The sequence below is a fragment of the Primulina huaijiensis genome, chromosome 2 (assembly GCF_012295235.1).
Source record: "Primulina huaijiensis isolate GDHJ02 chromosome 2, ASM1229523v2, whole genome shotgun sequence".
Lineage (NCBI taxonomy): Eukaryota > Viridiplantae > Streptophyta > Magnoliopsida > Lamiales > Gesneriaceae > Primulina > Primulina huaijiensis.
The window spans coordinates 20,459,710-20,482,769 of NC_133307.1; the positions used below are offsets into that span (position 1 = coordinate 20,459,710).

Below are 23,060 nucleotides of genomic sequence, written 5' to 3' on the forward strand. Positions count from 1 at the left end.
TATACATTAAATTACAAAAAACTCATAAAAAAACTATTGATTTAATTTGCTAAATTAAATGAACAAGAGTATATTAGAAAATTCACATTAATATTCAAAGGCATTTAAGATATACATTAAATTACAAAAAAACTCATAAAAAAACTATTAATTTAATTTGTTAAATTAAATAAACAATGATATATTAGAAAATTCACAATTAGAAGTAACATATTTATATATGTACGTCAGATGTTAGATATATAAGGGTGGCGTTTTCAGTTTAAGCTAACAGAACTTAGAAAAGAAACCAATAATGGAAGTGGACGATGAAACGGCAACGATGCAGGTGTGGAACAGAGAAACGGTGCAACGGTGATAAAGATTGTCTGCAGCAGACTTCCTCAGAGAGACCTAATTTCCCTTTTGCTTGTCAGCCCTTGGGTTAATCGAAATCTCATTGCTCACCCTTAGACATGGCTGGTAATTTTTGTGTTTGTGGGCCAATGCAAAAGTGCTAGTGAAGATTCCCTTTTTCTTAATATGTTGCTTGTTAAAGATCGAATTTGTGAGCTTTTACACGGTATTCGCTGTTTAGTATTGTGGGTTTGTTTTCGGTTTTTCTATTCCATTTATCTTTACACCATTTTCTACTTCTCCGTTAGGTTGATAAGTGTCTATAAACACACAAGATATTAGTATGCCAAGATCTTTCCATATTGTGTATTTTTTTTCCCAATCAAACTTGAAAGCTGTACACTTGATCCTTTGTTTGCTATCTGGGATAGCACTAAGGTACACTTGTTTTTTGCATATTAACTTACACTCTTACATTTGGCTGGTATTTATGGTGTGGATGTATTCATACCACCACAAGATAAGAGACTATGTAAAATCATTCCTTGCTAACTTAAGTTTGAAGGTTGTGCTCTTTGATCTTCAATGAGCATTATTTTAATATATTTCTGGCCTGTTTAAGGTTCTTGATTTTCATGAGATGGACAAGGGAGGGGATCGCCTTGTGCCAGCTCTCTCTCTGGTCAGTATTTTCTTCCCCCTTCCTTTTTCGATGTTGTTGGCAAATTCATTTTGTTAAATGTGGTTTTCTGATAAAATATTCTAGAAACAAGAAAAAAAGAAATTATTGTCCACCTCCTAGAAACAAGTGTGACGGAAAGAAATTACCTGAGTTTCATGTATTAAACCTCTTATCTTTTAATTGAATAAAATTGTAGCAAGATACTCATTAATTGTTAAGGTGTCTAACAAAGGGCTTGTTTTATGTTGCTTTGCAGTCAAGATACCAAAATGTGAAGCATATAAAACTTGAGTTTGCTCGGGATATCGAAGATAAGCATCTAGAAATTGTTAGAAACACAGTAAGATTCCAAATATAGTTACTTGTTAGTGTTCTTTCGTTCATGATTTTAACCTCTATTTGTCATATATCCTTGCAATTGCATTGCAGAAATTCTATTGGGAACTTAGAAGTTCTTAATTTGAACTGTCGCCAAAATATATCTGATGCTGGTACAGATTTATCACATACAATGGCCCGAACTTGAAGGACTTTTCGGTCTACTGGAATGTGAGGTACTTTGCACTTCTGTATTGCAGTTAATACATACACAATTTTTGTATTTGCTAACAGTATATTGGAAATAAAAGTCATAAACCAAGACCTTTAGAATTCGGATAAATTGTCTATCTCAGGGTTTCAGATCTTGGAATTAAGAACCTGGTAAAGAATGGCAAACTCGTGACAAATCTGAACCTTAGCGGCTGTAAGGTACAGTGAAAGTTCTTGTTGGCCCAAGTGTTTTTCTGATTATTAATCCTTTTGTCTAAAATGAAAATCTTGCTATGGGTGCTTTGTGTCAAATTGCAGAATGTCTCCGATGAAAGTTTGAAATTGATTTCCAAATGTTATCTAGGGCTGCTTTTATTGAACATCACGAGGTAAGATCTTTGGAGTGTTCTTATATATCTATCATCTATCTATCTATCTATCTATTATCTATTATCTATTATCTATTATTATTATTACTACTATAAATATATGACTTTGAATTGTGAATTTACAATTTTACATATGTATCCTTATCTTCATTAAATAATAATCATTAATACATGTCTCTTTGTTTGTTTGTTTTTTCTATCTATTAATTAATGAAATCTAAAATAAATTGAAGAAAAATGAAATTTAGCCTTCATTTTTTGGAATGAAATTTACACTCCATTTTTTTTAAAAAAAAAAATGTATCTTTACTTTGTGTTTTTCTTCCTTGTTTGCCTATTTTGAACGAATAGATTGAGGCTCGTTAAAGAGAACCTCCGATCTTTGGAGCAAGTAATTATATTGAAATGAAGCTTGTTTATTGAATGCATTCCAATGGATATTTATATGTGATTGCATCTTATCCTGATAAAGAGGTGTTGGAAATTTTAATAAAAATTTAAAGGTTGAATAAAAAATTGTGTCTCATGAATGTGGGAGTGTCTTTTGGCTCTCCACATTCTTGAGTTAATTGAAAAGTTTTGACTCTTCATATTCTTGAGTTAATGGGAAGATTAATTGAGTTAATTAATCTTCCATGACTCTTGGTGTGCATTTTGGGGCTTATAAATAGTGGGTTCATTTCCTCATTTCAAGTACATGAAATTTTCTCTCTTTCAAGCTCTCTCTTGCATTACATATTGTTATCTTTCCATTTGGCCTCTCGTAAAATCTCGGTGATAAAGTAAAGGTACGTTTTCAGTTCGTCGTAGTAGTGTCTCGTGCTATGTCACTGCTGGTTGTTCCGTTGTATCCTGGGAAACAGACGTCCGCTGAAACCTCGAAGCACATACCGGAGAGGACGAATCTGTTTTAAGGAAACTGTACATGCTACAGGCCTCGGTGTGGTTTTGTTTTCTTTTACATAATAGTCATACTGTAAACATCACACTTGTTTCGGTTATTACTTTATCTCTACAAGTTTGTTTTTACGCTACTGGTTTTAGCAATTTTTCTAACAATCTTAAAACAGATTACTCATTACGTGTTGTTTCAGATATGGCTACTGAAACTAGTGTGCAAAGGGAAACTGGTCATGTTGTCCCTCCTCAAGTTGTCCCTCATGGTACCCCACGTGCTGCTGCGGTTGCTGTTCCAGCCAGTCACGGTAAAAAACCTGAGAAGTTCACTGGTGTGGACTTCAAAAGGTGGCAGCAGAAGCTGCTGTTTTACTTGACGATGCTGAACCTGGCAAGATTCCTTGCTGAGGAGGCTCCTAAACTCAACGAGGGTGAGGGAGATGTTGAATCTGTTAGTGCGGTTAAGGCATGGAATCATTCTGATTTCTTATGCCGAAACTATGTACTAAACGGATTGGCCGATTCGCTCTACAACGTGTTTTGCGAAAAGAAAACGGCTAAAGAACTGTGGGAATCTCTTGACAGAAAGTACAAAACCGAGGATGCCGGGGCCAAGAAATTTCTTGTTGGTCGTTTTTTGGACTTTAAAATGGTGGATTCAAAGCCGGTTATCAGCCAAGTTCAAGAACTCCAAGTTATTCTTCACGAGACTCACGGTGAGGGGATGACTTTGAGCGAATCATTCCAAGTGGCCGCTATTGTTGAGAAGCTACAACCAGCTTGGAAGGATTTCAAAAATTACTTGAAGCACAAGCGAAAGGAGATGAATGTTGAAGAGCTCATTGTTCGACTTCGTATCGAGGAAGACAATAAGAGCTCGGAAAGACGATTGTTTTCTCTTGTTGCTGCTAAGGCAAATGTTGTCAAGCATGGTCAAAGCTCGAAAAAGAGAACATTTTCCTCCTCCAACAAAAGGTTGAATATGGGACCCAAGGGAGGCATTTCGAAGAAAAAGTTCTCCGGAAAATGCTACAATTGTGATGATATGGGTCACAAGGCATCTGAGTGTAAGAAGCCGAAGAGAAACCGAGAGGCGAATGTGGTAGAGAACGTTGCTCATGAGGTTTCGAACATGAATCTCTGTGCTGTAATATCAGAGGTTAATCTGGTGGGTTCTAATCCAAGGGAGTGGTGGGTCGACACTGGTGCCAGTGGCCATGTTTGCTCCGACAAGGAGATGTTTGCTACTCTTGAGGAATCTATGAATGGGGAAAAGCTATTCATGGGAAATTCCGCCACTTCGGAGATCAAGGGTGAAGGGAAAGTTATCCTAAAGATGACATCTGGAAAAGAATTGACTTTGAACAATGTGCTGTTTGTGCCTGACATCCGCAAGAACTTGGTGTCAGGGTCGCTTCTTAACAAGCATGGTTTCCGCATTGTATTCGAGTCAGATAAGGTGGTTTTGTCAAAAAGTGGAATGTTTGTTGGCAAAAGGTATGTTTGTAATGGTTTATTCAAACTCAATGTGATGGCTATTAAGCCTGTAATGAATAAAGTTAATGCATTTGCTTACTTGCTTGAGTCTTCTTGTTTATAGCATGGTAGACTTGGACACGTTAATTATGATACAATTCGTAGACTAATTAACATGAAAAGCATTCCTGCATTCCAAATTGATAAACAACACAAATGTGAAACCTGTGTTGAGGCAAAACTAAAGAGATCATCTTTTCGAACTATTGAAAGAAATAGTGAACCACTTGATATAATTCACAGTGATGTATGTGATTTAAAAGGTGTACAAACTCGTGGTGGAAATAAATATTTCATTACTTTTGTTGACGATAGCACAAAATTTTGTTATGTGTATCTCCTCAAAAGTAAGGATGAAGCTATTGACAAATTTGTCCAATATAAGAGTGAAGTTGAAAATCAACTTAGCAATAAAATTAAGGTGCTAAGAAGTGATCGTGGAGGTGAATATGAATCACCATTTGCTGAGTTTTGTGCTCAACATGGTATCAAACACGAAAGAACTGCACCTTATTCTCCTCAGCAAAATGGCATTGCAGAGAGAAAGAATCGCACCCTGAAAGAAATGATGAATGCGTTGTTATTAAGTTCTGGTTTACCACAGAACATGTGGGGAGAAGCTGTTTTAACAGCAAATTACCTTTTAAATAAGGTGCCCCGAAAGAAGCAAGATAAAAGTCCATATGAGTTATGGAAAGGTAGAAGTCCTTCCTACCAATACTTGCGAGTGTGGGGGTGTCTTGCCAAGGTAGCAGTACCCACACCAAAGAAAGTAAAGATAGGACCAAAAACTGTGGATTGCATTTTCATTGGATATGCTCAAAACAGTAGTGCGTATCGTTTTCTTGTACATGAATCTCAAATACCTGATATTCACAAGAATACGATAATGGAATCAAGAAATGCTTCGTTCTTTGAACACATGTTTCCATACAAATCTAAGGAAGAACCAAGTTCATCCAAAAGATTGTATGAGACAATTGATAAAGAACAAGAGCTTGATCAAGATATTGAACCTAGACGTAGTAAGAGAGCTAGGACAGAGAAATCCTTTGGTCCGGATTTCATCACTTTCATGATGGAAAGTGAACCTCAAAGCTTCAAGGAAGCAATAAGTTCATCTGAGGGACCTCTATGGAAAGAGGCTATCAATTCCGAAATGGAATCCATTTTACAAAACCATACGTGGGAATTAGTAAATCTTCCTCCGGGAAGCAAACCGCTAGGCTGTAAATGGGTTTTCAAAAGGAAAATGAAATCAGATGGAACCATAGATAAGTATAAAGCTAGATTGGTAATTAAAGGTTACCATCAACGTGAAGGGCTTGATTACTTTGACACATATTCTCCTGTATCGAGAATAACCTCTATTCGTGTGATACTTGCGATTGCCGCCTTACGGAATCTTGAAGTACACCAAATGGACGTAAAGACAGCTTTTCTAAATGGAGATTTAGAAGAGGAAATTTACATGGAACAACCTGAGGGATTTTCTGCGATTGGGCAAGAAAATAAGGTATGTAAATTGGTGAAGTCTCTGTATGGCTTAAAACAAGCACCAAAGCAATGGCACGAAAAATTTGATAAAGCCATGATAGAAAGTGGATTTAAATTCAGTGAATGTGACAAATGTGTATACATAAAGAACACTGAAGTTGGATATGTCATTTTATGTCTTTACGTGGATGACATACTTATCATTGGTAGTAATGATAAGATGATTAAATCCACAAAGAGGTTATTGAACTCAAGATTTGACATGAAAGATTTGGGCTTAGCCGACGTAATCCTTGGAATTAAAATTCATAGAACATCAGAAGGGCTAGTCCTAAGTCAGTCACATTATGTTGACAAAATACTTGAGAAATTCAATAATGATGACTCTGCATTGGCTAGAACCCCGATAGACACAAGTCAGCATCTATCAAAGAATCGAGGTGAGACTATGTCTCAATTAGAATACTCTCGAGTCATTGGAAGTCTGATGTACTTAATGAGTTGTACAAGACCAGACATAGCTTATGCAGTAAGCAAATTGAGTAGATTCACGAGTAATCCAGGAGTTGAACACTGGAAAGCAATTATCAGATTGCTAAGATACTTAAGGTACACTCGCGATCATGGGCTGCACTATACCAGATATCCTGCTGTTATTGAAGGATACAGTGATGCAAATTGGATATCTGATATGAAAGACTCAAAATCTACAAGTGGATTTGTATTCACTTTAGGAGGTGCAGCAATTGCGTGGAAATCTTCTAAACAAACTGTAATAGCCAGATCCACGATGGAATCTGAGTTTATAGCTCTTGACAAGTGTGGTGAAGAGGCTGAATGGCTGCGTCATTTTTTAGAAGATGTTCCAGGATGGGAAAAACCTGTGCCGGCTATATGCATACATTGTGATAGCCAATCTGCGATTGGAAGGGCACAAAATAATATGTATAATGGTAAGTCTAGGCATATACGTCGTAGACATAATACCATTAGACAACTACTCTCAACTGGAGTTATATCTGTTGACTATGTAAAGTCAAAGGATAATATAGCGGATCCGCTAACAAAAGGGTTAAACAGAGAGTTAGTTGCGAAAATGTCAAGGGGAATGGGGCTCAAGCCTATAGAATAAATTGGTGTGAAGGAAAACCCAACCTACGCTGACTGGAGATCCCAAGAACTAGGTTCAATGGGAAAACCTAATCGCACTGATTTGGTAGATCACTGTGGGGGTTATCCCTAGTCCGTTCCTATTATAAAACAGTGAATGTTGAGGATAAGCTTACGGCTTTTAATGATTCTGATAAGAAGCAATACAGAATCACCTATGTGAGAGAGAAGTGGGGCCGCTTCGAAGGAATTGCAGGGCTCAATTCTAGACCCTCTTGCAGAACCAGGTGTGTGTTCATGGCCAAAACGAACACAATCATGAGAACTGAATAGTATCAGGGAGAATCTTGTGTGAAGTATATCTTAATTTACATAAACGGCAGAACAGTTCAAGGACATCATATCTACTGGTCAGCTAGTAAAGCAAATATATTTCATGAGGGAAGGTTCAAAGGGTAACACCTACCTATCTTATGCAGGATTCAACTGTAGAACTTTGTCACCAAGATTTGTATCAATTTTCATTCATGTTGGGGATTGTTGGAAATTTTAATAAAAATTTATAGGTTGAATAAAAAATTGTGTCTCATGAATGTGGGAGTGTCTTTTGGCTCTCCACATTCTTGAGTTAATTGAAGAGTTTTGACTCTTCATATTCTTGAGTTAATGGGAAGATTAATTGAGTTAATTAATCTTCCATGACTCTTGGTGTGCATTTTGGGGCTTATAAATAGTGGGTTCATTTCCTCATTTCAAGTACATGAAATTTTCTCTCTTTCAAGCTCTCTCTTGCATTACATATTGTTATCTTTCCATTTGGCCTCTCGTAAAATCTCGGTGATAAAGTAAAGGTACGTTTTCAGTTCGCCGTAGTAGTGTCTCGTGCTAAGTCACTGCTGGTTGTTCCGTTGTATCCTGGGAAACAGACGTCCGCTGAAACCTCGAAGCACATACCGGAGAGGGCGAATCTGTTTTAAGGAAACTGTACATGCTACAGGCCTCGGTTTGGTTTTGTTTTCTTTTACATAATAGTCATACTGTAAACATCACACTTGTTTCGGTTATTACTTTATCTCTACAAGTTTGTTTTTACGCTACTGGTTTTAGCAATTTTTCTAACAAGAGGTAACAAGCTAAAAAATTCTAAAAGATAAAACATCTAAAACTTGAAAATAACAACCTAATAACTGGATAGAATCGATACAGATAATGATCCAGATTTTATTCAAACAGGTGCGTGTGTAGAATTGTGAATTTACAATTTTACATGTGTATCCTTATCTTCATTAAATAATAATCATTAATACATGTCTCTTTGTTTGTTTGTTTTTTCTATCTATTAATTAATGAAATCTAAAATAAATTGAAGAAAAATGAAATTTAGCCTTCATTTTTTGGAATGAAATTTACACTCCATGTTTTTTAAAAAAAAAACTGTATCTTTACTTTGTGTTTTTCTTCCTTGTTTGCCTATTTTGAACGAATAGATTGAGGCTCGTTAAAGAGAACCTCCGATCTTTGGAGCAAGTAATTATATTGAAATGAAGCTTGTTTATTGAATGCATTCCAATGGATATTGATGTGACTTCGTTGAAATGGATGAGCCGGGTAAGGAGCTCCAACGGGTCAAATCAATAATTTATAGTTTTTAGGGAATTTGAGTGAGGATAATGACTTCAATAGCACCTGCAAACAATGAAAAGAACTCGTGAATGGGCGCCGGAGGGGTGTCCGGCGTGGCCACTCCGATGCTTAAGTCAGCAGGTTGAAGATGAACACAAGCAATATTTGGGAGAAAATATGTATAATGCTTAAGAGTTCAAAGATTCCAGAATCAGTAAATGAGAAGGATACCTGCTATTTATAGGAGAAAATGGGGTAGGTACCTCGTTTCCCGCGCCTACCTACTAAATATGTCAAGTCGGCCGTCCATACCTCCTGATGACTTATATGACACGCCAAAGTCAAGTTGCTCTGACAGATAAGATTGTCCATATCAATATACTCAAGTGCATCACGCTTTTCGAGGTTCCCAGGTAGAATTCCTCCCTGGAGATTTATACAAGAGCTCGGGCGTCTGGTTGCCCGGGGAGTAGAGCCCGGGCTTGCACCGGCCCGCCTTCAGAATAATCCATCCTGCCAATTGACCATAATTTGGGAATCCATTTAATATCCCGGGTCATCAATGACCCAGGTTCTTACCAGGGTATCACCAGATATTTATATGTGATTGCATCTTATCCTGATAAAGAGGTAACAAGCTAAAAAATTCTAAAAGATAAAACATCTAAAACTTGAAAATAACCACCTAATAACTGGATAGAATCCATACAGATAATGATCCAGATTTTATTCAAACAGGTGCGTGTGTATNCCTTCAGAAGAATCCATCCTGCCAATTGACCATAATTTGGGAATCCATTTAATATCCCGGGTCATCAATGACCCAGGTTCTTACCAGGGTATCACCAGATATTTATATGTGATTGCATCTTATCCTGATAAAGAGGTAACAAGCTAAAAAATTCTAAAAGATAAAACATCTAAAACTTGAAAATAACCACCTAATAACTGGATAGAATCCATACAGATAATGATCCAGATTTTATTCAAACAGGTGCGTGTGTATAACTGATTTGTCTCATTTGACGTGGGTGTGTGAAGTATAAGAACCTGTCTTTTGTCTTTTTTAGAGCAAAAGAAATAAACCTGATGAGTCATGATGAAATCTTGACTTCGTACAAACAGGTGCGTGTGTATAACTGATCAGGGTGTCATATCTATTGGCCAAGGATGCACGTTTCTTGAATTTTTAAGGTGAGTTTTTAGATAACGAAGCAATGCATTAGTCTTGCCCATTATAGTGGTTCCTGCTTTATCTATTAACACATGATCTGCTGATTCTTGATTTCTTGGTTCTGCCTATCTTTTTATCCTCGATCATGCTCACAGAGGTTCTACTCTTGTCAGTACCATGGGTATCTTTAGAGGTGTCTTTTTTTGTACTTTTTACAGTTTATTATTATTTTAAGGAAGAAAATAAGAGCAGAAGGCGCAGACATGTATTCTGAAAATATAACGGACCACATCAAACTACTTGATTTACTATCGTTCAGTAGATTTTGCAATCAAAGTTTAGATAAAAGGATATATCTAGTGGTGGAGAAAAAAAAAAGGAGGGAACGGGACCGAAAATATTTTATTGTCAAAGATCAAGGAAATTGAAAAGAGAAGGGATGTGACCATTCCTGCTGTCTCCCTCTTCCTTCTTCCTCTCCTCACTTATATATCTGTTGTCCATATTAAAGTTTTGATACATGTGGTTGCCGTTGCAGCTTGTTTGGGATAGGTGGGGTGACAGATAAGAGCTTGGAGGCCCTTTCAGGATGTTGCTCAAATAATCACAACACTTGATGTCAACGGTTGCGTCGGCATAAAGGTACGTAGTCTTTCATTGTTACATTGCGGCTACTTGTGCTGTTATGGTGACAATAGTTCACAATGTTCTTTATATGCCTATATATTTCCTCGCAGAGACCAGGCCGTGAGGAGTTGATTCAGTTGTTTCCTAAAATTAAATGCTTCAAAGTCCACAGCTAAGTTGTCACTGTCGCCGCTGTCAATGATCTCTTGCTTGAAAGTCACCATTTTGCTCTGAGATTGAATTATATGAGAAGACAATATGGCAGCACTCAATTGAGCTACGAGTTATCTAATACTTTATTCTGTTGTTTGGTGATGATGCTATCCACAAACAATCAACCGAATTTAAAATTTGCACCCCTATCAACCGAGAGTACCGTCTTTTGTGCACAGAAAATAATCCCAAAATTGAACTAGGTAGAAAGAACATTGAGTTAATCGGTCCGAATTTTGCCCCAAGCGCAAAACAATAACCTTTCCAGTTCCCACTGTGTAAAGTTCCAACCTGTTACCTAAAACTGAATTTCAATTTATGGGAAAACTGTCTCAAAATTGTAAATCTAGATGCAATTCCAATCCCCAAAAGTCAAAATAAAAATGCGTCCTCTTTCACAACCACATGCAGAAGACACGACATACGAGGTACAAGTTTATGCAGGCAAGACGGGACCACCCAAGTAGCAATCATTGTTTCCTCGCACCAAGATTACCTGTAAATAGCATGCAATTATGTCCCCAAGGTTAGAGTAAGCACTAAGCCTGATAGTGTGATTCTTCTCCGACCATTGAATCATACGTATCACATATTTTAAAAGATATATCCACTCCATGTCTCGAGTGTCCAATCATTATTTGCTTTGCCATATCACAGAGAATTCTCCAGTTAGCAGTAATTCGCATGCCTTTTACGAGGGAACCCATCCCATATGTTCAGGAATCAACCATCATGTCTATAGAATTTAACCTTATGTAGCATAGAAAACACGGTAAGAAGACATAATTGGTGAGAAAAAGATAGTTGGACAGGTCAAAGGAACCACAGATCATTTTTCATTGAAAAAAACTGTTTCCAGCAGAGAAAGGGAATTACAACCTGGTTCACTTGCATACCAGACATCACTGTATACATATTTCTATTAAGGGAGGAGTAGGAAATTAAAAATGGTATCATAAATATTTTCTATGAGACAAAGGTGGCATGATACAAGTGAGACTCATAACTACAGTTCCCACAAAGGGATACACCTAGAAAATTAAAGCTGAGAACAATCTAAACATTACATTGGCTTTCTTCCAGCAACAAACTTTCGAATTTTTCTTCGGCCAGACCTGCACGATGCAAAGCGAGCACACCAATCATTAGATATCCAAATCTTAGAGGAAGAGGCCGATATAACCCCTATTGGCACAACAAGATTAAGAAATCGCGTTGGTGCAACAACTGTGAGAGGGTAATTTTGAATTTCCCCTATGAGTCTAGAGGTGTTACTGTTTATCACAGACGTGTGTATCGTCGTGGATTCAATACATTTGTCCCCACTGCATAGCCATGTTCAATCCCTACCAATTACGGAAGCAAAAATGTCCAAAGAGAATTAACCAAAATAGCGTAATTCATGGTTTGTAACCGAACCATTTTCAGGATCAGTTTGGTTAGAAAAATATAGTATAATCAGAGGGTTTTATAAATCAAGTACTCTCATGATATATTAATTAAAAAAAATAATGACAGGTCAAGTGCTGTCCTACAGCAGATCTTCCCAAGACCCATACGAATTCCACAAACAAAAATAGGATAAATTGTGACATATCAACTGACAGACCACTTCACGCATAGGAGAATAACCCTTAACTGGAGTGTACATATTAACAAGCCGCCTCCACAATTTCACAACATACTGAAATTGGATCCCCAAGTCAAATCTTTGATAAAAAAAAAAGGTCAAATCTTTGGGGAAAAAAGTTTCTGGAAATAAAATCAAAGAACACTGGGAAATCTAAAAGAAAAATTTCAATGTTGAACAGCTTACCTATCGTTAGCGTCTAGTCCTAGGCTTGCAACGGAACTCAGCCAAGAGCGCTATATGATCAGAAGACCATTCTGGAGAAGGAAGAGCAGTATCTTTACGCAAGCTATCCTCATCCAGGAGCTCCAACAGAGACTCCACGGACAAGGAGTCGGCTACAAGGACACATACATTTCCATTAATATCATAAGACAGCTTAAAACAAATTAGAAACTGTCCAGTTATGCTAGGTTGGGGAAGGGGGAGAGAGGCAATGAAACTATAAGAATACAAACTACCAAAACTTTTTTCAATGAAAAACTTGTGCAACTCCTAACATACCTGAGTAAAATATGTAATCATGAGTACCAATGAAATCTCTTGTGCAGTTTGTAAATAGTGGCTCATTTGTGGCGGGATCCATTCTCCTCCTTTGTTCCAGACCAAGACCGACACCAGCTCTTGCAAATGATGAATATGCACTTACCTAGGGAATACATGCCATGAACACAAATATTGAACATGAACACAACAATAGGCTACAACGTTAAATATTCAAAAGAGAATAACAAGGTCATACCAGTGGCAGCTGATGTGTTAATTTGGCAGCAGGGCGAAGAATGCCAAGTGGGTCAACGGCTAATTCAGGATGAAGTGGATCCACCTTCCCCATAGCAAGGAGCGAATGAGGAGCACTGTATTTCAAACCAAAAAGAAAAAAAAATATCCAGCAATCGAAGCTAAAACTGATGGTCCGAGATAAAACTGCATGTATCAGATTATATTATCGAAGGAGAACAACAAATCACCTTCCAGGAACTGAATTGAAATCCCCACACACCAGCATTGGGATGTCTGCACTAGCAGCAATTTTTTCCAGCCCTTTCAATAGAGTGTGGACCTGATATTGACAAGAAAATAAAAGTTACTTTGCTACATGAATTCCAAAGAATGTAAATATGTTACTTGAGAGGATGGCCTCAGGCAAGAACCTGCCAAAGTCTGACATCCTTCAACTCTTGATGCACATTTACATGTGTGTTTGCCTGTTTCAGAAACATGAAAAAGATAGAGATCAGGAGCCTCTCCCCCTAAACAACCATCTAAATCAAGGGTGTAAAGGAATAATAAAATATAGCCATGAATAAAAGGCAGGAATAATTAGGAACACACTAGAAGACAGCATCGAGAAAGCAATTTGAGAAATTTACGGAAGCGACACAGCAATTGGCATCAAACAGCGTAATGTATCCGAAAGAATCTCTATCAATAGATTTGTTCATTGAATCTTTAACAGGACAACAAAGAATCTGCAAATAGTATGATATCTAATTCCGAGGAAATTATCATTGATTTACCTTCTTCTCGATGTGACGAGCAACAAGAAACATTTTGTACTCATTTCTTACGCTGATGTATACATATTTATAATTATATAGCTCCAACAAGCCTCAAGCTTGTAATATTTGATTCAAATATATTTTTAATAGAACACGTTAATGCTGAAAATAAAATAACAAGTTAAAATCATAATAATAAATAGAATTCCAAAATAGAAATCTTACAACACAAACAAGCTGGCGCTTTCCGGGGTTATCAATGCCCTGGTTACCGAACTTGGCTTCAAGAACCAAAATTAGTGCGACATTATCCTGCGTGGAAGAGAATGGGAATTAATATTTGCCCACTAAAACTGAGATGAAGTCCAACCAAAAAAGTTAAAGAACTATCATAATCATCATACAATATTTAATATTAAACTAGCTGTAACCCAATAAGCTAAAAAAAGCCTTTAAAATCTGTAAGTATGGTACCTTGACCAATCGACTCAAAGCATTCTTCTTTTGAGCGCTAGGAACCAAAGCATCAGTTAGAGATTGTGCAGCTTTGTTAAATTCAACCTATATTCAAAAATGCCAACGATGAAGCTGATACAAAGGAGCTCATGACACATTCATTATGGCACATTAGTTACCTCATATTTCTTAACATGTGAAAATCTATCACGGCGGAAGAAAGTAGCACAACCATCAAGGGTGTTAATATTCCTGCTAAAAACCTGCTAGCAATAATAGCATGATGAATCAATAACATGTTGACTTTATCATCTAAATTAGTTCTAGTTTCCACCAACCTCTGTTGTTTTCCTTTTAAACAGAGCTTGATAGCCATGCTTATCCAGCTCAGGCGCAAAGAATTCCTCAAAATGATCACTTTGAACCTGGCCAAAGAAAATTTACACCAGAAAAAAAAACTGTTAAGAAGGAAAAAACTTTGTGAAAAGGATCGAAAGGCCTTTAACATGGTTCAAATCCAACTACTGTAGGCCGATCAACTTGCTGAAGAGCCATCATGTATTTACAGAGGGCTTATAAAAAATATTTTGTACTAATAGATTTACAAAACAAATGCACACAACAGTCCCTTTTAAAGAGTCATCCATAAAGATGAAAAGATTTTTATGTTTTAAGCATCTTTTGACTATAATGGCTAATCTAGCTAAATGGCTTTTTAACAAATGCAATCAACCATTCCACGAAAAAACTGTCATGTTTTACGTTTTACTGCCTAACATTTTTAATCTCCATGGGTCTAAATCTTTTCACATGTTCACAATCATAATGAACTCAAATCCAATATTAACATCTAAAATTTTAAAAAAGAAGAAACACACACAATTTTGTGTACCTCCTGAAGACAAACAATGTCTGCATGATAACCAATTATTTCTCGGAAGAGGTTTTGTCTGCGGTAAGTCCATGAAAGGGCCCATGATGGGCAATAGCTGTACAATTCGCTTGTAGCATACACATCAGATAAAATGTTGTATGAAAGCACAGTAAATGTCCCTGCAGATGAAATGCGACTATCCAAATCTAGATGCCCAGGAACATCAACCCCAATAACAGAAATCATGTGCCGTGGAATAGGTGAAGGAGCTGGAATCACACGGGAAGTTGATAAGGTACTAGCAGGACCCACAGATAATTTTGTTTCTGCATCTACTACAATGCACTCAAATTTAAGCACATGACCAATATCATCAGCTGTTGGTGTATATGTCTTGGATCGTCCAACTTCAAACCATGTTTCACCACCACTCCTCTGAGTAACTGCAGCAGGATACAACGCAGTGGTGCCATTTGACAAGCTAGAATTTGATTGAGAAGTTGGCAAATTCATATTAATCATACTTGATGCTGTGCTACCAGTGCTATTGAAGCGCCCAAAAATCTCTTCCTCCTCATTTCCATTTTCATTCACAGCAGTAGCAGCACGCTCATGCAGAACTCGATGGTGTTGCCAGGCATCAGAAAAACACTTTGGAGAGCAATGGTAACTCTTTGCAACAGGAATTTTGGCCTTAACACATCCAAGGCATTGTAATGTAGCTTGCTCCGTAGGATGAACCGTACAAACTGCAACTTTTTTATCACTTTGTACACGAAACCTGCATAGAAAACCAAATATTAGCAATAAAAACCAGTACTGCACTGTCAAATGATATTCTATCATGTATGCAACTTCTATCCAAGTATTCATATAAAGGGGTTGTCTAAAAATAATCATGGTAAAAAAGGCGTCTCAGACCAAGCGTGATATCACCAGCAGTATTCAATCACTACCCTGAGATTAAATAAACCAGAAATCTTAATCAACACAAATAAAAAAGGAAATTTTCCATAAATAAGATCAAAGTTTCTCTGGATGCCACGGAAAGGCTGAAGATATTATCTATCAGTAACTAAATTTTCATAAATAAACAACATTATCAGTCTTTAACATTATATTTCACATCAACAATACCTGCCCTCAAACTGTTTAAGTTAACCAAATAAGTCTCTCTTTATTAATCAATTAAAAGCAAAAAAAAAAATAAAGCAATTAAAAAATTGGCAAGTGGTAGTTCAAACCAACATCCCCCCGAATTAGATATTGATATAAAAACTGTAATGTAGAGCGTGACAATCAGTTGTGAAAAACATGGGACGCATTTCCATGGTTTGCCGCCACCGTCGTGGAACCGCCATAACCCTAACAGGAACAAGCTGCGACAACAAAATTCCAAGCTAAATCAGATGTGTAACTATAATGGCGTTTTTCATGGAATATCGGCGATTTTGTGGCTGTCGCGGAACGAAATGGCGATTTCACGGCCGTTGCGAAATGTTTTAATTTATTTTATTTTTTCCAACTTTTTACCATTTTTTTCTTTTTCCATTAAAAATTATCCAATGACTCCAAATTATCTACTTATTTTCATTTTTATTTTATAAAAATCCCACGACAACCGTCGCGACCGTTCCGCGAAATGCCAATTGAACTGGAATAGCAGCCTCTGTGACGCCCACGCGTCCATATCGGCGAACAAGCACATTCAGTTGACCCGTGGAAGAAAACTTAATTTTCCACCAGGGCATTAATGTGTGCTGACATTGTACCAGACAAATCTTATTAGAAAGTTAGACCTTTCCAATTAACACATCAAAGACAAAACACCAGATATAAACAGTGAAGAAGATAAAACGCGACAGTGAGCTGTTAGCGCCAAACAATAATGAAAAGCACGACACTAATGCCATTCAAATCCGGCCAAATATGGAGAACAAAATCTAACAAAAAAGGGCATTTGAAAATGAGAAAGGATATAGGACCAGCTCCCATACAATGCATTTAAGACACATTATTGTAAGTTATAACCATTGTTGTATTCCATAAATTTCCAAATAATTTCAGAGTTGCTTACATACTACTGAATTTTATATTCTCCCAAAAAAAATCTGCAGATTAAGATTATTCAGTAGACGATTCTACTCAAAAATCACAATTAATGCTAAATACAAACAAAAGGCCGAGAAAGATAGAAAAGCCAATCTCAGAACCCACTAAATCCTCACCACTAGTTAACACATTAGACAGCATTCAAACAACCTACATAATAGTATGAAAATTCAAAACAAAAAATCAACTTAAGAAACCCTCGTGTTCATAGCTACACATGCATAACAGCAATAAGAATCATAATAAACAACAGAGTCCACAGAGAAAGCAAAACATCATCAATCATTGGGGCAGCGAAAAAGTTTCACATAAATCAAGCTTAGAAAAACTAACCATTTATATCTTAAGAAACTCCCATCAATAGGGTTCAACTCAGTGACATCATCGGCAACAACAGAGTTATCGGGGCGTTTCAAAAGCACATACGGCGTCAACTCGCATCCTACTATGGGTATATCGGACGGCAGGTGCACCCTCAGCACACTCAGCATTTTCCACTGAACTCTTGATCACTCAATTTCTCCCTCTCTTCCTCCGACTTCCAACGAAACCCTAAAGCAAGGAAATGAGCAGATTTATGAAGCAACAGAGGGCGGCCTTGTGGCGGATCCGCCATCACGTGGTCGCAGCGCCAATCGCCAGCCTTGCTCTTTCAAAACCCAAATAAATTGCAAAGGAGAGGAGATCGAAAGACAAAAAAAATCTCTACCGAAAAAGGGAAATTGAAAATTTGGGAAACCTCGAATCAGGAACAGAATTCACAGATATTCAACAAATTCGATTTAAATTAATTATAAAGGAGAGAATCAATTGATTGGAGTATTAGGGTTTTACAAAAGTGTGTGTGTGCAAGAACAAAGCTCATCTCGACACATTTTTATAAGAGGGGATTATGTCTGCGTACATGCATATTACTATACGCTTGCACACACTTAATAGTTAATAATCATTTTCTACTACAAAATTTTGTAAATATTTTTTCTATGTTTTTTTTAATGATTTGTAATAATTTCTTGATGAGCCGGAACGACATAATTATAATTCAATCTCAAATCTATAATCTCGTCTCAAATTTAAAATCTTGTTTTATCTGTATTTCAAATACATATCAATTGTAACATTCAATAACAATATATGGAATATATTATAATTAAAATATTCAAAAGAAAATTAAATGGGCTACTCGAAAACCCATGGATCTGGCAGACTTTAATGAAATAATAATAATAATAATAATAAAATAAGATCTAAATTTGGTTTATTCAATAAATCAATAATTTCATATAAGTACCAATTGAAAATAATTAATGACATACCATGCATAATTGAGGCCTTCATTGGAGAATATATCTCTTGGTTGCTATAATCTGATTTTGACAAGTTACGGGAAGAATTAATGTTCGGTAGGTTGCAATATTTATTAAATGTTCCATTTTATTAATTTCAATTTTGCTTGATTGATCCAATTTCATTTTGCCTGCGACGAGGCTTGAAACTCCCATTCAAACTTCATTCCTTCATTCAGAATACAATTTTTGCCGTACCACCTTTAAGTGTACAAAGGATTTGAAACACAGAAACTTTCATCGACGGAGAAATAAAGAAGCATCGTCCACGGAAAAAAAGTGAAAATATTAGCGTTAGTCGTTCTTCAAGAATCAATCTCACCGGCTAACTAAAAATCTTCCAAACTTTTTTATGCCTTCAATTTTTTTTTCTTTCGTCCTCGTACGTCCTCCATCAGACGGGAGGAAATAGTGATCTCTGCTTGCCTAATAGATGATAAACAAGTGAGAATTACCTCAGCCAATATTTATGGAATTGGACTTAACAAAAACCATTCAAGTTCGTTATCGATTAGACATATGAAATTATGGATAGCCAATGATGTTTGTTTAGCTATTTATGTTATGACCCTTGGGCGAAATATGATTGCTAGGCCAGAATTGTGACCCGATTATGATTTTTAGTTGTGTGATTTTGAAGCCTTGTCTACCAAAATTGGTATCTTCTTGGTTTTCGTTAACTTGGAGTGCTCGTTAGAGGGTTTAGTCTCCATCTATTTATGCAACAATTTTTTGCGAATGTTAACATAAACAATCCTGAATAATTGAAGCAATACATTTACGAATAATTTACCCTCGTGTTTCAGTTATAGGAGGATGGAGCATGTTCCTGCCTTGTTACGCTCACCATTGTGGGCGGGCGCGGGACTTGGGGGGCTAGCCACGCCCGGGGCATTTCCTGGTGTCTTGGTAGACTTAGAGTCATTCCGCATTATCCGTATTATATTCATTCCATGGCAAGGCATCACTTGACCCCTCGACCTACAAAATCTCGTTCTTTTTGCTTGTATATTTCAAAAACATCTACAAATCTTAGGCTCTTCGATTTTGATCCTTGCAAAAATATATCTCAAAACTTTAGGAACCCTATAACCATAGGATATAGGTTCTATCCCAGTTCCAGCGAGTTCTTGACAAGTGAACCTAGGCCTAGATCAATAAAAGAGAAGCTAGCTTCCAATAAATTCAAAATTTTAATCCCCTCTCCCATCTATATGAAAGGCAAACTGATCGACGATAACATAAATCAAAAACTGCAAGAATGTCAGGATGAGGTGATTAAAGTTATGTCAAAAAGATTTTCACATGCACGAGTATCCGTGCGACAGAGCCAAATCAAGAAAAAAAATTTACTCATAGAAGAGCATTATTTAGGAGGTTCCATGCAGTAAAATGTGCATACACAGTGGTTTCCTGTGCATCTCCCCCGCCCTTGCGGCTTCGAGGAGCATTTCTGCATGCATTTGTATGAGTTGCATTTTCTTGATCTCGTCTTCTCATGGCACCTGTGCTCCGGAATCCAAACAGAATGTGCTTCAGTCAATCCCCAGGCTGCACCCAAAAATAGATTAAAAGAGAACAAGCGGCATCAGCATCCGAGCAAGTATGTAGTAACATAACTGTAACTAAATAAACGAAGACTAGACCTGAAGATAAGCTAAGAATGACGAGGAAAAAGATTGCAGCAGATGAAATCTTCATCCCGAGTTCAGTTGAAAGACACCACCATCGATGTTCTGGCTCCAAGCCCAAGTATTCTCTTTAAAAGCATTAGCTCAAAGAAAAGCACCACTGTTTATGGAAGAAAGGGCCGGAAGTAATATAATATATGCTAAAGTAACAGAATTTGTACTTGTAGAAAAAGGAAGTCTTCAATGGTACATTAGTTTAAAATATTAAAAAAAGGCATGCGAGTATTTAAATATGGTAAATAATATCAGTAAGCTTGTTCAATAAAATCACACACCATGTTCGACGTATCAAGAGAAGACATAATCGTGTAACGTATACGTACGTCGTAGAAACTCAGTTAGTGAATGCTTAGCAGGTCCTTTACTACAGCACAAGTTCTTTTCTTTACATCCACTCATAAGTTGAAGCTAGCTACACGAACTCATTTGGTTTAGGATCCTAACTGGTTTGAATCACACGAATGACGTCGATCTATATATGCCCAAATTCAAAACCCGATAATTGCAAATTTATATGGGATCAACTAATCAAGAAACTGTGTATTTTATTGAATAGTTCATTAATAGCTAATAATACTAAATTTATATCAGAGGCCAAACAATGGCTTGAAATAAAGAAACCGAACAAGGTGCACAGCATACACGCCTATTTTCAAGAAAAGATTTAGAGGAAATACATCCAAATAAAAACAATCTAGATAAAACCAAATGATTATTACCAAATGATCAAATAAATCAACTCAGGAATACAACACTAGCATGTTCTACTTAAACGGTCAGAAATCAATCTGTTCCAAAATTGGTCTAAATTATCAATTCCAAACCTGTCCATTACACAATCAATGAAGGAAAATAGAGGCTAGTCCGATGCAACAATTTCCAAAAAGAAAGACAAAAGAAGAAAATCCACAGAATCCATCCAACCCTCAGTAACCACCCTTGAGATCATTGACCACATCGTATGGAATAGGAGTGACAGTTTCAAGAGTTGCCCCCTCCACCATGAAACCAGGTTTGGGTCCCTCTGGCTGCCTCTTGGTGCTAATGATTTTACCTTGTGCCTTCGCCTCGGCCTTCAATTGGTCGTTCTTTTTAATCCTTTGAAGGATTTCCTCGTGGCAACGTGATGGCTGAACATGCTCAACACGGACATGTATTCTCTTCTTTATGATTCGGTTACCAACCTGCAACGAAAATAAACACCACGTTTCAGAATTGTTATTTCCTCATGCCAGCTTGTGGTGAAACTTAACAGCATATCAATGGAGAAAGCATAATAAAATTTAGAACCATGGCTTCATTATTTGCTGCATTTTATGTTTCAACAGCTCGAAAGATACATAAAACACATAGAAGAGAAGGCATATAAACAGCTTTCTCAGTTTCGGCAGCAAATGCCTACAGATTCAATAGTCCAATGCTCAGGCCAATTGCATCACATGATTATATCGACTCTCTGAATATAAAAAGCTTCACATAATTACAATTACATTAAAAATTCCTAAAAATGGGAAATTCTCAATCATGCAATAACAAAAAAAAATGCATAGTTAAATGTCCAAAGGGAATAGGAATTCCAAGCATGAACCTTTATCATCAACACAAACTACTCTCGACAAGTTACTTTGATACCCAAACTCAAGGAAGTTAATACTTCGAAAATTACGATTATAGGAAAATATATAAAACAGCACACAAACGCCAACATCGAGAAAGGCAGTCTTAGATATCCAAGGAGAGCGAATACAGCAGAACCTCTCAAGCCTGGCGAAGGCGAGAGCTCTTGGGCGGCCACTGCGAATGTTTTGAGAAACAAACCTCGCGTTTGTCATCATCGACATAAAACATTCCATCCAATTGCGCAAAGAAACTACCTTTACCAAATTCAAACGTGACATTTCTAAAACAATCCTCACAACAATAATTTTCAACACGCTCAAGCAACCCACAAACCTCCAATATGCACGAAAACGCCCCAGAAAGCAAATTAAAGTACCACATCAACAAACAAAGTAGAAATACCGCAAACACATAACATGAAAGCAGACGCCACATTCTTACCTGCTTATTGACTTCAACACCGATCGCACGCTTGGTGACGTTCCAGACCCGACCCGTTCGACCGTGGTAGAACTTGTGGGGCATACCTTTATGGATCGACCCGTTAACTTTGACATCAACGTAGTCTCCGACTTTGTAAATACGCAGATAGGTGGAGAGATGGGTCGGACCCTTCTTGCGGAAGGGGCGAGAGAAGAGATCCCTCGTGCGTGCCCTCAAACCGTGACCCGCCGGCATTTTCCTGTGTTGTGTGAAGAAGTTGATACCGCCGGAGCTGAGGTGATGACGTGACTAAATAGTATGGGGCACTAGGGTTTTAGAATTTTATATTAATGGGCTTTGAGTGGACCTCCAGCCCAATCATGTTTTTAATTTCTACTTTTGTTTTTTTATATTATTATTATTATTATTATTATTATTATTATATGTTTTGTTAATATTTTCGATCAAAAATTATTACTTATCGGCTGTGGCTATACGTTCTTCTAAGGTACAGATGATATACGTTCTTCTATGGTACAGATGATAATTGGTCGGGACGAAGATGTATTTGTCGTTTCTATTTTCGCCCTCGAATTATATATCCGTTTTCATCTATGATTCTATCCCCAATTCTACTTAATCGAGGAATCGTCATCCCCGACACCGTATCTAGCCTCATCACTGTCCTCGCTTGAAATATCTTTTTTTGAAAAATGAAATTTCAAGTATTTATTGAATTGATACAAAAAGTCTTTAATTTTACTTAAAAGGTATTATATAAAAATTCAATG

At 37.0% G+C, this 23,060-nt stretch overlaps 2 protein-coding genes, 1 long non-coding RNA gene and 1 other non-coding gene across 9 annotated transcripts; 1 reads left to right on the forward strand and 3 right to left on the reverse strand.

Moving 5' to 3' along the window:
- Positions 1-250: 250 nt before the first annotated feature.
- On the forward strand, positions 251-10,713 carry LOC140968561 (uncharacterized). Of its 3 annotated transcripts, XR_012173794.1 has the most exons (9): positions 251-462; positions 645-774; positions 959-1,018; positions 1,275-1,358; positions 1,448-1,572; positions 1,693-1,768; positions 1,868-1,938; positions 9,727-10,417; positions 10,513-10,713. It is a non-coding gene; the product is annotated as an uncharacterized lncRNA (long non-coding RNA). The 3 variants fall into 3 exon arrangements; XR_012173796.1 differs by lacking the exon at positions 645-774 and having other exon boundaries at positions 959-1,022; positions 1,448-1,768; XR_012173795.1 differs by lacking the exon at positions 645-774 and having other exon boundaries at positions 1,448-1,768.
- A 706-nt stretch (positions 10,714-11,419) lies between these two features.
- LOC140968538 (carbon catabolite repressor protein 4 homolog 1-like) lies at positions 11,420-18,094 on the reverse strand. Of its 4 annotated transcripts, XR_012173791.1 has the most exons (13): positions 17,523-18,094; positions 15,096-15,858; positions 14,542-14,628; positions 14,383-14,469; positions 14,222-14,308; positions 13,973-14,059; positions 13,400-13,453; positions 13,217-13,308; positions 12,988-13,102; positions 12,750-12,894; positions 12,432-12,583; positions 11,905-11,961; positions 11,420-11,800 (listed from the first exon to the last, which is right to left on the reverse strand). XR_012173791.1 is itself a non-coding variant. In XM_073429546.1 (12 exons), the coding sequence occupies exons 1-11, from the start codon at positions 17,678-17,680 to the stop codon at positions 12,438-12,440; spliced, it is 1,821 nt and encodes a 606-aa protein (XP_073285647.1). In that variant the 5' UTR covers positions 17,681-18,094; the 3' UTR covers positions 11,420-11,730; positions 12,432-12,437. The 4 variants fall into 4 exon arrangements, 3 of the variants coding, with proteins under 3 accessions (XP_073285647.1, XP_073285658.1, XP_073285666.1); XM_073429546.1 differs by lacking the exon at positions 11,905-11,961 and having other exon boundaries at positions 11,420-11,730; XM_073429557.1 differs by lacking the exon at positions 11,905-11,961.
- A 2,827-nt stretch (positions 18,095-20,921) lies between these two features.
- Positions 20,922-22,587, reverse strand: LOC140968567 (large ribosomal subunit protein eL21z/eL21y-like). Its single transcript, XM_073429584.1, has 2 exons — positions 22,288-22,587; positions 20,922-21,410 (listed from the first exon to the last, which is right to left on the reverse strand). The coding sequence occupies exons 1-2, from the start codon at positions 22,522-22,524 to the stop codon at positions 21,153-21,155; spliced, it is 495 nt and encodes a 164-aa protein (XP_073285685.1). The 5' UTR covers positions 22,525-22,587; the 3' UTR covers positions 20,922-21,152.
- Positions 21,945-22,066, reverse strand: LOC140971920 (small nucleolar RNA SNORD14). Its single transcript, XR_012174394.1, has one exon. It is a non-coding gene; the product is annotated as a small nucleolar RNA SNORD14 (small nucleolar RNA).
- Positions 22,588-23,060: the final 473 nt, after the last annotated feature.